This window comes from Nyctibius grandis, chromosome 2 (genome assembly GCF_013368605.1).
Source record: "Nyctibius grandis isolate bNycGra1 chromosome 2, bNycGra1.pri, whole genome shotgun sequence".
Classification (NCBI taxonomy): domain Eukaryota; kingdom Metazoa; phylum Chordata; class Aves; order Nyctibiiformes; family Nyctibiidae; genus Nyctibius; species Nyctibius grandis.
In genome coordinates, this window is record NC_090659.1 from 50,821,561 (window position 1) to 50,837,053 (window position 15,493).

The 15,493-nt window shown below is 42.9% G+C and overlaps 1 protein-coding gene across 1 annotated transcript in view; it reads right to left on the bottom strand.

Annotated features, from left to right (window-relative positions):
- Positions 1 to 14,644: 14,644 nt before the first annotated feature.
- Positions 14,645 to 15,493, bottom strand: part of VWA3B (von Willebrand factor A domain containing 3B) — a 72,587-nt gene continuing 71,738 nt past the window's right edge. Inside the window, exon 29 of the mRNA XM_068395171.1 lies at positions 14,645 to 14,912. Coding sequence (XP_068251272.1) covers positions 14,674 to 14,912 — 239 coding nt within the window. The 3' untranslated portion in view covers positions 14,645 to 14,673. The remainder of the gene's footprint in view (positions 14,913 to 15,493) is intronic.

Genomic DNA, 15,493 nt, shown 5'->3' on the forward strand with positions numbered 1-15,493 from the left:
GTAATCTCCATGTTGTCCTAATAAGTGAATAAATGCTGTTTATTTTACCTTATTCTGCAGTACGGGGGGGGGGGGGGGTACAGTAAGGGGGAAGGACAGAACCGTGTGCAATTCTTTCTTACCCAAAGTGAACGAGCTTTTCCTTTGTTTGCATAAAAATAAACATCGAATACACAGCAGCCAGCACTGTGTCCCATTGAAATCAATGGAAAGCATCCCACACGTTTTGGTGTAATGGTATTGGATCCTTGATATATAAATGAAAGCCTTAGCATCCACCTAAAGCCAGTCATTTTTACAAGCAAAATCACAACACAAGTTGTTACAGGCTAAACTTTCCAAAGAATGAGCAGGAAGCCTCTAATATTGTTTGGCATTCAGCAAAGAGAGGTATTTCCATAAGAGCAGACCAATGCCTAGATAGCTAAGGAACCTTCCTGCCCGTTGCCCAAGTGAGCACTCAGCTGTACCGTTTCTGCAGTACAGCCAGTTTACAGAGCATTTCACAGAAAAGCAAGTACCTGCCCGTGCCCCGTTCTCTGCCAGAAGAGAGCCCCAAGGGCTGGGGAGCACATGGTCACTGCTCGGGGGGACATGGCTCATGGCCTAAGAGAGGTGGGGAAATCTCTGCTGACTGCAAGCCTGCCTGGGAATTCACTTACCATCTTGTGTGAGTCCAACTGCCTGAAGACACAGACTCAGGGAGCTGCGGAGATTTTTCTGTGAATGTTCATGTAACTCTGTTTAAACAAACATGATTGCAAATGCAGCCTTGTTAATGTTTCCCAGGTGACTAAGTGTACACAAGAACACTTATTTTTTATGTTGCTTCTCAGGACAATCCTATCTCTTAGTGAAAATAAAACTATCCTGCTGTCTCTAGCAGAACTTCAGCAAAATGCTAGTCAGGCCTGAGGCACTGATGGGGACACAGCCCAACTCCTCCAAACAGAATAAATTGGCATTTTCAGTCACATAATGGTGGTCCATTAGCAGCAAGGACAGGGAAAGAGAGACACTTATATGAAATATAAAGTAGGGCTTAAAAGCTTTTCTCATCGTGCTTTATGAAGGCAGTTGTCATTGCTGGGCCTCACTAATGAATCTGAGGAGCTCAGTTGACAGTCTGTAGCCAAATGTTGGTCATCACAGATTAAAGATGTCTCTTTCATGAACTCATAAATATCTTTACTCGGTTCTAACAACAGTCTGCCCAGACTCCGAGATGGATTGTGTCCTGAGATACTCGAGACACATGATGAGTGGTAGGTCTCTAACTGCTGTAAGTGCTCTGCCAAGTTGTAAACTTAGAACTAAAGAAACTAAAGAACTAAAGGAACTAAAAAAATTGTATGGGCAAAGCTACCAGGGGCTAACAGCTGCAGGTGTCGATGACCCTCACTTCAACAGCACTTTGAGAAGTCTGATGCCTCCTATCAGAAAGCAGTGACTTACCTCAACCACTGAGCAAAGAGGAGAAGAATAAAATCCAAGTTATTTTAGCCAACACCATTTCCATTTACTGTATACAAGGCTCGAGGTGTAAAGTATGCCTCACTAATACTGGTGTTAATAATAGCCATAAAAAACAAGCATTTGAAAATGATACAGAAAGTTCAATATTGCAGGAAAGAGTGCTGAGTCCTGATGAATCTTCGTTTATCTGGCACTGTTAAATGTCTTTATATGACTTCCCATGGACCAGAGAGTAAAGCAGGGCAGCAACAGTCCAACATGTTTCTATATGAACAACCCGCAGCCAGACCTGCAGTACTCGGACTACGGTATCACTGGTAGACATGGCCAGCCCCAGCTCACACAAATTAGGTGGAGCAAAGCTGAAAGCCTGAAGAAAGTATGAAATGCTTTTGAAGAGCAAATATCACTGATTGGGGCAAGTGGGAATTGTATTATGATATCAAGATGGCCACAGACAACAAAGGCAAAGACACCAGAAATCTTTGCCAATGAGAACATACCGTACACAAGCTTTGCATAAACAAGCAAGCTGTCTAAGAGCTCAGGTCAGCGATTAATGTCCTCCCTCGCTGATTTACCTGAACTGAGGAAGGTATGGCTCTGCCTGCTGTCTTGGTGGGAGAGACAAGTTGTTGTTAGATGGCTCTTCTGAATCTTTCTGGAGGAGATATCTTCTTTTGTAGTGTGAACACTAGGCTACCTATGCCCTAACTCCTTTTAACTTACACACACACTTGGTTAAGGCATGATAACTTGCCATGCGCTGGCACAACTTATCATATCTTAGCAGGATGCATATATTCATCAAGACAGTGAAATCATCCTAGTTTTGAGCCAGTTTGTCCTAGTTCCATACCAACAGGAGTTTTATTTCAGCAAACTAATAACATACTTAAAAATCCTATACGATGGCCAAAGACCCTCCATAGCAGTAACTGTCAGCAAAACGTAAGTTTGAAAGTTGATGCTGCCCATGCATAAGGAATGAGAAGGACTATGCATCACCCTGTGCCTCCACCTGAGTAGGCCTATGGAATTGCCTTGTGGATGTTACAGCTATTTCAGTCATACTCGAGGCAGGAGTGTCAACATATCTCTTCTATTATCACTGTAGCACCTATAAACACTATTCTGTTTGTTGTCTGCTTAATGTCATATTCAGAGGGACAGCAAGGCGCTGTAACACAGCGCTCTGGATTAGCAGGTAGCAAAGAGATTGCAACTAATCTTCTGATGCCTCTTGGAAAGTCAAATGAGAAATGGCAGCACAGCTGCCACTGGGAGAAGGGATTTCACAGGACGATGCCTCTTTTTTTCAGCACAGAGGAAACTCAGGGAAAACTGCGTGGTCGGTAAGCCTGAGGGCTAGAGACAGACCCAGAGAGTTTTTGGAAATATCTTCAGAGACCGGCAGTAAGACAGAAGAACTCATGAGATTAATCCTGCTAAAATCCAGTGTGGCTGAGAAGAACTAACCATGCTTGCAGCTGCCTATGCACAGAACAACAAATACTGGCTGATTTGATGCTGGTAATGGTGAGAGGGAAAGGAATGTTTTGGCAGATTATATTCCTAAAGGTTAGCTCCCCATTTATTGCCATATATATGGAGAATAGCACGGAAGGACAAGTTTCATGTCCCTAGAAAACAGTATTCCTAAATGTAGATTATCCTTAAATCCTTTTCTTGCTAAGGGAGATGGGGATTGCTAGAAAGTACAATGTACTAGATGTTCTTATGCAGAAATAAGGAGACTGAAACTGAGCTTCAGACACTTGTGTCATGCTACTGAGAGCTACTGAGAGACTAAGGAGGAAAACTCAGCAGTTTCTCCTGCCTCTTTCACTGCCATGTAGCTGTCTTTCACAGAGAGAAAACTAAAAGTCCTGTCAGTTTTAGCACCCTTCTTCCAGTGACAAAGCATATTTCATTCTAGGGATAGTTCATTTGCCTTAACCTTATCCTCAAATCATGGGCTGATCAGTCTGACTACGCTACTGCAGAAACAGCCGGTGAATGGCGCATGCCTGTAATTCAGAGGTAGGCAAGCCCAGATGTCTGGTCTACAAGGTAATTCAGAGTCTGATAACTCATTCACATGGACTCTTTAAACACAAGAAAGAGGAGTGTCTTCTCCAAAATCAAAAGCCTACGAAATGTGAGCAATCACTATTCACAAAGAAACTCCATTCAACTTTCACAACTACGCCAAACAAAAATATAGCATAAAAAATAAGAAAATTAACTTCACCAACTTCTGATTGCTAAACTAAGGCCCCAACATTCAACAGCATCAAAATGTGGTCAGGCAATTCTTGGCACTGTAGGAATTGAAGACATTTTCAAAAATAAATCCCAGAGTAGTATCCCACATCAAAACTATTGAAAAATGACATTGCTGCATGTTATTTTTTTCTGAAAGACGTACAAGGTAGATCAGGTGACTAAATCACTGCTGTACTGGTTTCAAAGAATAACCAAAAAAAAAAATCAGGACAGTACTCTAGAAATCACTGTACCACGCAGAAGTCAGTAGTCACTTTAATCATGGCTATGTTTTGTTTGTGCATAACATGCAGGAGTGAACAGTAGAGGGTGTTAGCTTAAAGGAAAACTTGAGTTCATTATATGGAATCTGTCCCGTTTTCTACAATTCACAACAAAAAAAAATCAGGCCCTGGGAAGCACAGCTGCGGCTCAGTGTAAATGGCGCTGGGGAACCTGTCTGTCGTCTTCTTCCAAGACCAAAATAAAGACATAAAACAATGGCAAACAACACCCTCTTTCCACCTCAGATCCTACTCCAGAAATTCTTTGTGTCCAAAGAGAGCCCAGTTAGGGCGGTTGGGGTTTTTTTTGTTGTTTCACATCATAACGATGCAGCAGGGCAAGCTTAGGCTTCAGCTGGGCTCAGGTAGCCAGCACGGTCCTTTGCAACCTCACCACTGGGAAGGGCTTTGTCCAGTGGGGCCTGACCAGAGCTTGGGGCTGGATCCTGCCGGGTGCTGGGCACTGCACACACGGTGCCAGCACCCTCAAGTCACATACCCTCAGAAGGAGCCCTGGGCCAGAGTTTTAGGGTTACTTACACATTTTGTGGGACACATTTTGTGTCCCCCTGTACTCAGCACTGGTGAGGCCACGCATTGAATACTGTGTTCAGTTTTGGGTCCCTCACTACAAGAAAGATATTGAGGTGCTGGAGGGAGTCCAGAGAAGGGCAATGAAGCTGGTGAAGGGTCTAGAGCACAAGTCTTATGAGGATCGGCTGAGGGAACTGGGGTTGTTTAGTCTGGAGAAAAGGAATCAGGGGAGACCTTATCGCTCTCTACAACTACCTGAATGGAGGTTGTAGCAAGGTGGTGTCGGTCTGTTCTCCCAAGTAACAAGCAATAGGACATGAGGAAATGGCCTCAAGTTGCACCAGGGGAGGTTTAGATTGAAGAGAATTTTCTTCACCAAAAGGGTTGTGAAGCATAGGGACAGACTGCCCAGGGAAGTGGTAGAGTCACCATCCCTGGAGGTATTTAAAAGACGAGTAGATGTGGTGCTTAGGAATATTGTTTAGTGGTGGACTTGGCAGTGTTAGGTTAATGGTTGGACTTGATGATCTTAAAGGTCCTTTCCAACCAAAACTATTCTATGATTCCGTGTTTCTATGATTTTCAGGAGCAGCAGCCACTTAAATCAGCAAGAAATAAGTAGTTTTTAATGTCTCCGTTAGTGCCTGTCTCTTCAGGCACCTCGATGCCTCCGAGCCACGTTACGGGAGCATTTGGCCCCTGGCAGGGCTGAGCTCCAAGCAAACAGCCCCAGTGCTCTAATATAAGAGAGAGGAGCTCCCTTTCTCATCTGCTCAGTGCTATTTTAGGTGCTGTGTATTATCTCACCCAACATCTATCAGCCAGACCAAATGAGTCTTCCACAAGTCTTATGTTATATATGCCAGCCTGAACCAGATGTCTCGGAGACCCTTAGACACCTCAGACAGCACTGGACAGATGTGTCTAGGCAACTGGACTTCATCCTGTTCCTTTCAATTCTGTGTCTCTGAAGAGAGAAAAAATAGAGATTTTTAAAGTTCCTTAATTTCTTCAGACTTCCTCAGGAAGCATATTTGTGGCTACAGTATTCATGAGTATCACATCTACATCCTGAATCACTGGATTTTCCTCCAGCTCAGTTAGATGTTAAATCTGTGTCCTGGGCACACACGTACTCCTCACCAAGCGCTTGCATTTAGATTTCAACTCTCAGATGAAAATTGTCAAGCATGGGTCTTACCACTGACTTGGCTTTCTTTTGTACATTTTAGTTCATGAAAACTCATTTAGGTCACAAAGGAGACACATTTTTGAAGCGTTATATAGTGATAAGTACCAGGTGAATATTATGGGAATTAATTGAAGTCATGTACATTGGTGTCTGACCCCTTAAAGTTATCTGGGGCCACTGCTGGAAAGGTCAAAACTGCAGTGCCATTGAGCTTAGATTTATATAGCTTATAAGAAGACCCAAGCCCTTATAGAAGCACTCATCATCTAATTCAATAAAAAAAGGCAAAACAGGAACAGAAGTGCATGTAGATATGATGCATAATAAAAGACAATTTTTTTCTTTTATTACCTACTCCACCTGTTCTACTACATAACTATTCTCAGATCTGTCTTTGCCAGTTTCTGTGAAGGAGTGAACCTGGCACTCCGCTTCTCCCTGACTTCTTTGAAGTTAAAAAGCGCTTTGCCACAGCACGTACAAACCACATATACACAAGTTCACATATACACAGGAACGAAAGTTTCAGCAGGAGACAGAGTCAGTGGTGGGAGGTGACTAATATTGTGTTCAGTGCTTTGGCGTGCTGTGAACTTCAAGGCTTTTGCAGTCAGATTGTACAGGTTATGGTTAAAACTGCGTAGATCATTATTTGAATGCACTGATCTCTTTTTAAGCAATACAGGGTGGGTAGGCTTGGAAAAGGGAGAAAGATAGACCACGAGTTACTTGTCAGCCACCAGCTTGTCACCAGGAAAGTTCCTCTCGGTGGTCCAGATTCCACACTGAAAAAAGTGTCACACATTTATAGGGGGAAGGATGCCCCAAATGCCCACCAACTATGGAAAATGATGGGGCTTTGCTCTTCTGTGCTTTTTAAAAAGCACATCGTCCTAAGCTTTTCCATTGAGTGCGACCCATTTCTCTGTGGCAGTAAAGTATGCAATTTCCTGCTGCTCTTACAGCCAGAATTAAGCAGAAGATCCGTGGTACCAAAAGGAGAAAGAAGAGGCAAAGAAAATTAATTTTGTCAAGGAAGATGTGAAGGAAGTCTCTCTTAGCTTTTGTGCTGGGCATGAAAGCACCCAGTGACAGCGTGTTTGACCACGAGGGCTGGCAGAGCTGTGTGGGACTAGTAAGCACAGCACCACTTGTCCCAGTCAACCCTAACGTGGCTAAATGCATTTAGCTGTATATTTAATTAAGAGAACAAACAGATCAACACACAGCTGTCAGCACTTTTTAGCATACTCACAGTGTAATTGTCTGAAAACATATTTTTAAATTTGTGTGCCAAAAAATATTTAAGCATTCAATACCAAGCTGTTAAGTTGAAGTCCTGCCTCCTGTTTGGCAAGGAAGGGTCTGGGTTTCCTTCGTCTGTAAAGCAGCTGCATAAAAGAAGGGTTGATGGTAGACCTTGGCAGGAACTTTCTTGCAAAAGGTTTTTTTTCTCCAGTGATAAACCTCTTTAATATATCAACAGGCAGATTACATACTGACCCTATGTCACCCATCTTCATGTGAATGAAAAACTGGCCATAAGTACCCAAATATGCTTCAGCTCAGAAAAAAATGGATACCAAAATAAATACTGAAAGGTATAACACACTCTGCCTTGGGGTCTATTCTGCAACCATTTTATGAGTTGTCTGTTCAAACCAACGGCATCTTGCCTTTTTATCAACAACTCAGATTCAGTATCCATGACCTCCTACTACACCAATCCCTACAAAAACTTGCCTAGCCCATGTATTTTGTATGCTTATTTTTATATTTATATTTGTCAATACTTTGCGTGCCTAGCAAGGGCAAAGCTCGTTCAGTTCAAGGTGACTTTTGTGTTAGATCAATGAAAACAGCAGGAAAGAATTAAACAGGCAGCATCTGTGGGTGGTAAATGAATGCAGTATGTGTGAAAAGACTTTCAGAACAAAGCCAGGCTCTGCAGACAGGCAGAGAAGATGAAAAATGTGAAGAACAGTAGAAAGAAAACAGAACATTTTCAGCTATATTCCCCATCTGTATTCATCGCATTGCCTGAATTCCCTCCCCCCACACACCTCAAGGCTCTCTACAGCTTCCTCTGGAGGGGAAGTGGAGAGGGAGGTGCTGAGCTCTTCTCCCTGGGATCCAGTGACAGGACACATGGCAATGGCTCAAAGCTGCATCAGGGGATGTTTAGACTGGGCATTAGGAAGCATTTCTTTACCGAGAGGGTGGTCAAATACTGGAACAGGCTTCCTAGAGAGATGGTCAATGCCCCAAGCCTATTAGTGTTTAAGATGCATTTGGACAATGCCCTTAACAATATGCTTTAACTTCTCGTCAGCCCTGAATGGGTCAGGCAGTTGGACTAGATGATCATTGTAAGTCCCTTCCAACTGAAATTGTTCTGTTCTATTCTATTCTATTCTATTTCTTGGTAAAGGGTTTGGCTTTCCGTTTAGCCATGCAAAGTGAGTGGATTCACAGTATGTTGTATCAGAAGGAGCATGAGGAGATGGTAATTCTACGAATTGCTGGTTACTAGAAATCCCCCCTTACATTTCTAGCAAACACAGAAATGTAATTCATTTCTTCTTTCTCACTTCATCTCAGCACCAGGGAGACTGATGCCCCAAAGACCGAAGGGCCCCGCACTGCAGAGCCAGGCCCTGCAATAGCTCCAGCCAGCGCAGTACCCGGAGCACAGGCACAGTAGTGGCACTGTTGCAGCACGTACTGCACCAGCTGCGGCTTCAAGTAGATGTTAACAGGACAATCCAAGGAGAACATAACGTTAGTGACTTAATCTGAGGAGAATGCTGAGATTGAAAAGTCAGCATCCACAAGTATTTATTACTTATTGCATACCTGGATTTTGTTTTCAAGTACAAGCAGCCAAGCTCTGCTTTAACTCTGAGCCTACTAGAAGGTGTGTAGCTCTAGCAGTGCAGGGTGGATCCCAAACCAATGCAGGCTGCTTATCACCGGGGCTGATCAATGCAGGCTCAGTGCTGCAATAGCCACCTTCATGTGGCTTCTGGTTGACTTAGGGCACTGACAAAGCTGTTTGCATAAGACATCTGCCTGGAAACATTATAAAGGATAAGCAGGAGAGGCAAAAAATTGTAACTTATATGTGAAGTCAGATGTGCCATGTCATGAACTCAAACTACATTCCAGGATTAGGGAGAGCTTGGCTGGAGCTTGTGAGCCCCTGGGAACAAAGCTTGGTGCAGGTCTGAATAAGTCTGGCCTGTATCTTTACAGCAAAACCAGGGAAGGTCTGCTGGGCCGTTCACATCAGCCTCGAGTTTCACAGCTCTGCTGATCCTGAAACTCACAGTTTACTTCAGGGAAGCTAAAGGTGTTGGAATTAGCCACAGTCCTAAAATCAAAAGCCTTCCATCTAATCCTTCCTTAACTACTCCTGTGAAAGTCAATGACAGTAATTATTTTTTTTAAACTACTGAAACTGAGGACAATAGTCCCAACGCAATGCACAGAAGAACTCAGATGCTGGGAAATAAATGTATCAATGAGATCAAAAGCAAGCTCTAGGAATTAAAAAAAAAAGACCACCTTGGCAAATGAGGCCCTGTACCACGTCACCATATTTCTTTTTATGGTGAGCCATACAATGGTTGCCTGGAAAACCTTGTATACCTGCCCATAACCATTTCTCTCCAGATGAAAGGCTATTTCCAAAGCAAAAAGACATGAGCTGTCTGAGAAAAAGTTCTAAAAATCCCAGTCTTAGAAGCTTCCCCGAAAACTATGGCATCTCCTGTCCTAAATCTCCATCCCACTTTGACCTTCTTTCCTCTCTGCTGGAGACACACAACATAAACCAAAGATGAGGTGTGCAGGAAACTCCAGTCTCCTCATCACTGTCTGACATAGAGAAAAGTCAGCTTACAGTCACAAAGCTGGCTCCTGACCAGTGCATGCAGGTAGCTGTGACTACATGTCACAGCCAGTGTCCTGAATTTCCCTACATCCTTTCCACAAATGCTTCAGGCAGCTACAGATCATGTGGGAAACAGGGAGGCAGAGTTGCAGCTGCACAGATGCTGCAATGCTCAGCTCTGTGTTACCCAGGGAGGAAACCGTCTGGAGCAGGGAATGCCACTGCAGATGGACGATTACCTCTTCTAAACCTGCTAAGGACTGAGAAGTGGGGCAGCGTTCAGTGGAAGGGGTGGCATTGTCAGCGCTGAGGCCCCAACCTTAAGAGCTGGTTGGAGTGGAAGAAGAACTGGGCAAAAATAGCTGGTGGTCAGTTTAGGCCACAGATGTGTTTGTATTTGTTCGCTTCTAACCTTTTCTTACAGTCCTGTAATTAGAAGATTGAGCTTACGATGTGCTGAAATCAACCCTCGCGCAGTCTTGCCCTTCAGCATGTTTTCTATTAAATTGAGCCGGTTCGAGGTGTGTCTCTCCAGAATCAGCAAAGCTTCGTCAGCAAACCTCATCTCATGACTCAGTTAGGGACAGCACTTACTTAGTGATGTTGGCCTGGCTCCAGGACCAGTGTGGGGAGGACTGGCATTGTTAACTGCTCAGTTTTGAAGAGTAGTCAGCATAAGCCTGCATGCTTTTCTGCCAAGCACCCCCTCCTCCCAGGAGAAGCACGTCACAGCTGGGGAAAAACCTCAGATTTGATGCTAACACCCTCATTTTATCAAGGGGAGGTGGTTACAGGTGGCCCCAGATCCACTCAGAGCAGTGTGGATGTGTGGTTAAGAGCAGCTACGTGCTCTCTCACAGTGTCATTTATCAAAGGGCTGAGCCCTTTGGAGCTCAGTTGTATTTATGCAGCTGCCAAGCTAGCAGTGTCTTCTCTAGGCAAGGAAGGAAAGAGCCATGGAGGAAAAGGTCCTTTGCATACCTGTACAGATTGAGTCAAAGTTTGCTATACAAACTTTTTCAATAAAGCTGCCCTTTTACATGGAAGATAGGACATTGATCTGATTTCATGGTTTCACAACTGAGTAGGAGGTTACTGATGACTTTATAAAATAATTCAATCTCAAAAACTTTTCCACTTCCTCCAGTTCTATCAGCTGGTGTCACAAAAGCCTTTATGTTAATTTCCCCTTTTATCCTTGGTTCCCTTGGATCTCAGGAGTTTCATGGTCACACTACCAACACAACAGCTAACTGGCAGGTGTTCTCTTCCTACGCCTTTCTTTTGCTCAACTCAGCAGTCCAGTATAGAGTATCTTTTTTACCTTCTTGTACAGCACCAATGGATGCATGTAATGATGAGTTCCAAGGGCTGAGTCCCAACCCCTGGGGTCCAGAGTTTGATCCAGGATGAAAAATATAGTTGGGGGTGAATATGACTTTTTTCTTTTTTTTGTTTTCTGTTTTGTAGGCTATCTTTCTTTAGCAAAAAGAAACAGAAATGTGGGGGGAAGTGAATAGGATGAGTACCATCTCAGTGGTTGGAAAAGCATCACAAAGAAGGAGCCTGAGCGTAGCTTGGGCCAGTCCCAAAGCCCACCACTGCCAACTTTGTATGAGGCAGAGCAAGGAACCAGCAAACTGGATTTTCAGTGATCTGTTTATGGTCTATTGACAGAACTTGAAATTAGGCCGTCCTGGTCAAGCTCAGCCATCTGGCAAATCTAATTGGAAAATTCATCTTGTTGACAGACCATCATAATACTACTTGCCTCTTTAAAAGAGATCAGCAGAAAGCAGCAAGCATATGAAAACATAACCTCCTGTGCATCCGCAGCACAGTGTGGAACTCGGTACAGAACTCTCACTGTGCAAACGGACCAACAGAACTTTTCGAATGAAAAGAATAATTCATCTTGACAATTCCTACGATTAATACAAAGCAATGCAACAAAATATTTAACCAAATTTAGGCAGGAGAAAAGTCTTGTGGGCCACAGTAGGGAAAAATAATAAATGTTCTCCCATTACAGGTGCTTCTTGAGGTCAGACTGCACACCCAGAAAGGAACAGTGAAATGGATCCTTAATAAAAAGTGAAAAGGGAACTCATCCATCATCATCCATATTTCTATAATAAATCAGTCTTTAAATATAGCTTGTCTAAAGAACCAACAGTGATTGATGATCACCCTTGAAGCAGAAGAAGAATTCACCATTCAGACTACCTGTGCTGCCAGTTTTGATCCTGCACTTGGTTAACATTCCTGTTTGTATTTCTCACAAAGTTGTATTGCACCCAGTGGAATACTAAGGTAAGTTTTCTTCAGCTATTTTTTCCAGAGGATCCCAGTCTTCATCACTGTGGGGTGGCATACAATCCATCTGCACATACTTGAACAATATGTACTTGCAAAATTGGCCCACACTCCATTCTGTTCATGTCATTGGAATTGCACTTGTTCAGCCTCAAATACACAGTAATCACAAGAGACATAGGTGAGATGATCACGTCAATGGTGAATTAGTCTGATTGAGACATATCTCTCCTAAATGATGGCATCAGCCTCATTTCATATTAATGGCTGTTAAAAATCTGAAGCACAGACAGAGTGGGGCTTGAGATTTTCAGTGTGCTTGTATATAGAAGCACAACAGGTAGATCGAGCCCAAGAGAACCAGGGATTAAGTATGGTACTTTTAGTTCTCCTACAGCAGGGGACTCCCATTCATCTCAAAATAATGTGGTACCTTCTCCTCCTCTGAGTGGCTCCTTGGGCTTTGGTAATAAGCACCACAAGCAGCTCCAAGTGTTGTCTCCACACTGGCCTCAAGGGAGGCTCTACCAGCTTTGTCATAAACCAAATGTGACATTCCTGCATCTGTAAAATCAAACCAGAATATTCCACCCAGTCCATTGTGCTGGGAATTTACCTCACAAGAGCAAGGTACCAGCAACCCAGAAAGACCCAGTCCGTTGTGCTGGGAATTTACCTCACAAGAGCAAGGTACCAGCAACCCAGAAAGACCTTTGGTGGGAGCTGAGCATTTCACGGTGTTTGGGACGTCTTCTGTTCATTGCTCCATTTCTTTTAGATTTCAGGGCCAAAAAGTCAAGGTACTTGCCATGCTACCATGGTTACATTGTGCTAAGTGAAATATTTAGTGCTCGGAAGAAGTGTGCTGCATATAATAGAGCTCACTCAAAGGCGGCGCTTCCTTGCTGTTATTCTAAACAGACACAAACACACAGAAAGACCATAAGAGAAGCCGTATGGTAGAACGTCTGGGCTCCAGCCAACCCCAACTTAGAATAACCTTTCTTGAGGAGAGGAAATGTCTCCTGTATTTCTGTCTCACTCATTTTGCCGCTGATGGAAATTATTTCCCCACATATCTATGCAAAAGCCTAACAACATGCAGAAATCTATGCTTGGCTGCAGAGATGTCCTTGGCCCACCGTATCACTGGCTCTGTCAGGGCCCTGGAGCTGCTGGGTACAGCTAGCACAGCACCCCTCTCACTGCCATTTGAAATCTGCAGTAACGATGTTACACTCTAGGCATCCAGAAGAGCCAAGACAGCCAGACACCATCTTGTAAGGTGAAATTGTCTCTATTACTCTTTGTTTAATCATGCATCAATCTTTAATATTTGCTAATTCATTCAGAAAGATAAGTGAAATATAATAATAATGTAATATTAATCTAAGAATATTCTTCATCTGAGAAAGACATTTAAAAGAGAAGAATCAAAGCATAGAGGAGGTAATAAAGGAAAAGACCTGAGATATTACTGCTACATCAAAGCAGAACAATATCCTAGCAGTCAGACACAGTTATAAATGTGTCATGTACCTGGAACACAAAAAAGGTCTGTGATTAACTTGGCTACCATAAAAGCTGAAATTCACCAAATATAAATGTACCACTGGATTACAAGATATACATGTGCATACATTAACTGGCCACCTTCTCTTTCTATTTGGTTAAGTGTATCTTTTCAACTCCACTTTACTCTCAAATGTAAAGATGAATATGTACATCTGCCTGGAAATTGCATAGGTGTCTACAGTCAAGCTTGTGAGAATCTTTAATGTCCATTCACCTTGATAGACCAAAAATATTAAGAATCAGTTTTCACCTTCTTAACAGAAAGCCCTCGACAAGCACACAATTGTGTTGCTACATCTACAAGTCATACTTTGGTTGAGGTGAGGAACTTCAGTGCTAAACACACTACATCCCCCCACTGTGTTCCATTTCAAACGTAATGTCTTAGACAGTGAATTTCATAATACATTTGTTAGACAGAGAAAATGAATCTTTATTTGGATATTTTTTTTTTACAGGGTTCAGTCACCTATCCATTATGTGGGAGCTAAGAGTAGAGATGCTCCTAAATGTGTCTACGTGCCGTTCCTGCTTTTATTTATAATGACGTAACACTGAAGCAATTCCTCTGCCTTCAGAGTTGCACTGGCTTTATATCAAACATCATACAGAAGAATTCAGCCTTTGGTCTAAGCCTGTGTTCCCAAGAGGTTAGTCTTCAAGGGCAAAGCACCTCATCTGTGTTCTTATGGGACAGTCCCCATCAGTGGAAAAGCTTTAGGACAGCTACATGTAAAAGCACCAGTGGAAAACTGGGTAAGCTCCCTGCAGCAGGTCTTCCCAGATGTCTTAGAGAGTGAGTCTGTGAAAAAAGGAGTTTTGGAAAAAGGGATTTTGCAAGAAAGACCCACAGTTAATAAATCAAATAGGTTTACTGCAAACAAAGGGTACTCAGACAAATACAATTTTCCATTCTATCTTCTCATACTGATATTTTTCAGCAGCACAGCTGAACCTCTGATGCTGTTTCTCTTTCATACCTCCAAAGTAAGTCTGCAAAATCATAAATATTTTAGCATTAACAAGTCAGTTTATTTTTGATTCAAGGAATAAAATTTCACAGTTACACATGCTAAAAATCTTTCCTATCTGCAGCCTCGTTTATTCCTCACAAGCTCCTTCATCATGCACTCTTAACGTGTCTTCCTTTGCTCTGCACAGTGGTGCTGAGGCTGTCCTGCCAATCCTTGCTGCTCTGTGTTGACTCTAATAATTCTGGTGATGTTGCTTTTACGAGGCTCTGGAGACTTTTCTACAGCATGACTGTGCAAGCAACAGGGATGCTTTGGTGAGCTGGAAGTTGAAGCACTCGGCAACTGCAGAGTTTGATGCCTTGATGAACGCCAAGATGACGAAATGGAGAATGAAGATGCTAGGAGAGAACAGGTACTCTTTAGTGAGAGAAAATATTGACCCACCATGAGCTTGGATATAACAGTTCAACACCCCTCCCAACACACACCCTGAAATTTATCATGGAACAAATGACTCCATGACGATGGAGCAATAGTCCTGTGTAAAAAGGCTTTTCACTGCTTTCCTTTTTGCTTTCATCCTCACAAGTTCAAACCAGTCTGGTTTTTAAGCATTCTCATTTTCTAAGCTTGTAGCTGTTATTGTTCACATGCCAACCGTTGTTCTTAGTCTTCCTCAGGAATCATCTTCTAGCCACTGCCGGAGACAGGGTCTGGGCTACATGGACCTTTGCCTGACCCAGTACATCCATGCTTATCTTCTCTGGATTGCTATTAACAATACTGTGTCACTGAAAAGTCACTTTTTACAATCATATGAAATGAGACCACCAACTACTAGGCACCTTCCTGGCACAAAACGATGACAATTGTAATGAATGAATGGCAAAACACTGGAAGCAGGAGGAAAAATGAAAGAGAATAAAATAGGAAGAAACAAAGCAAACAAAATCTCATGTTCTATTTTGCTTCATATATT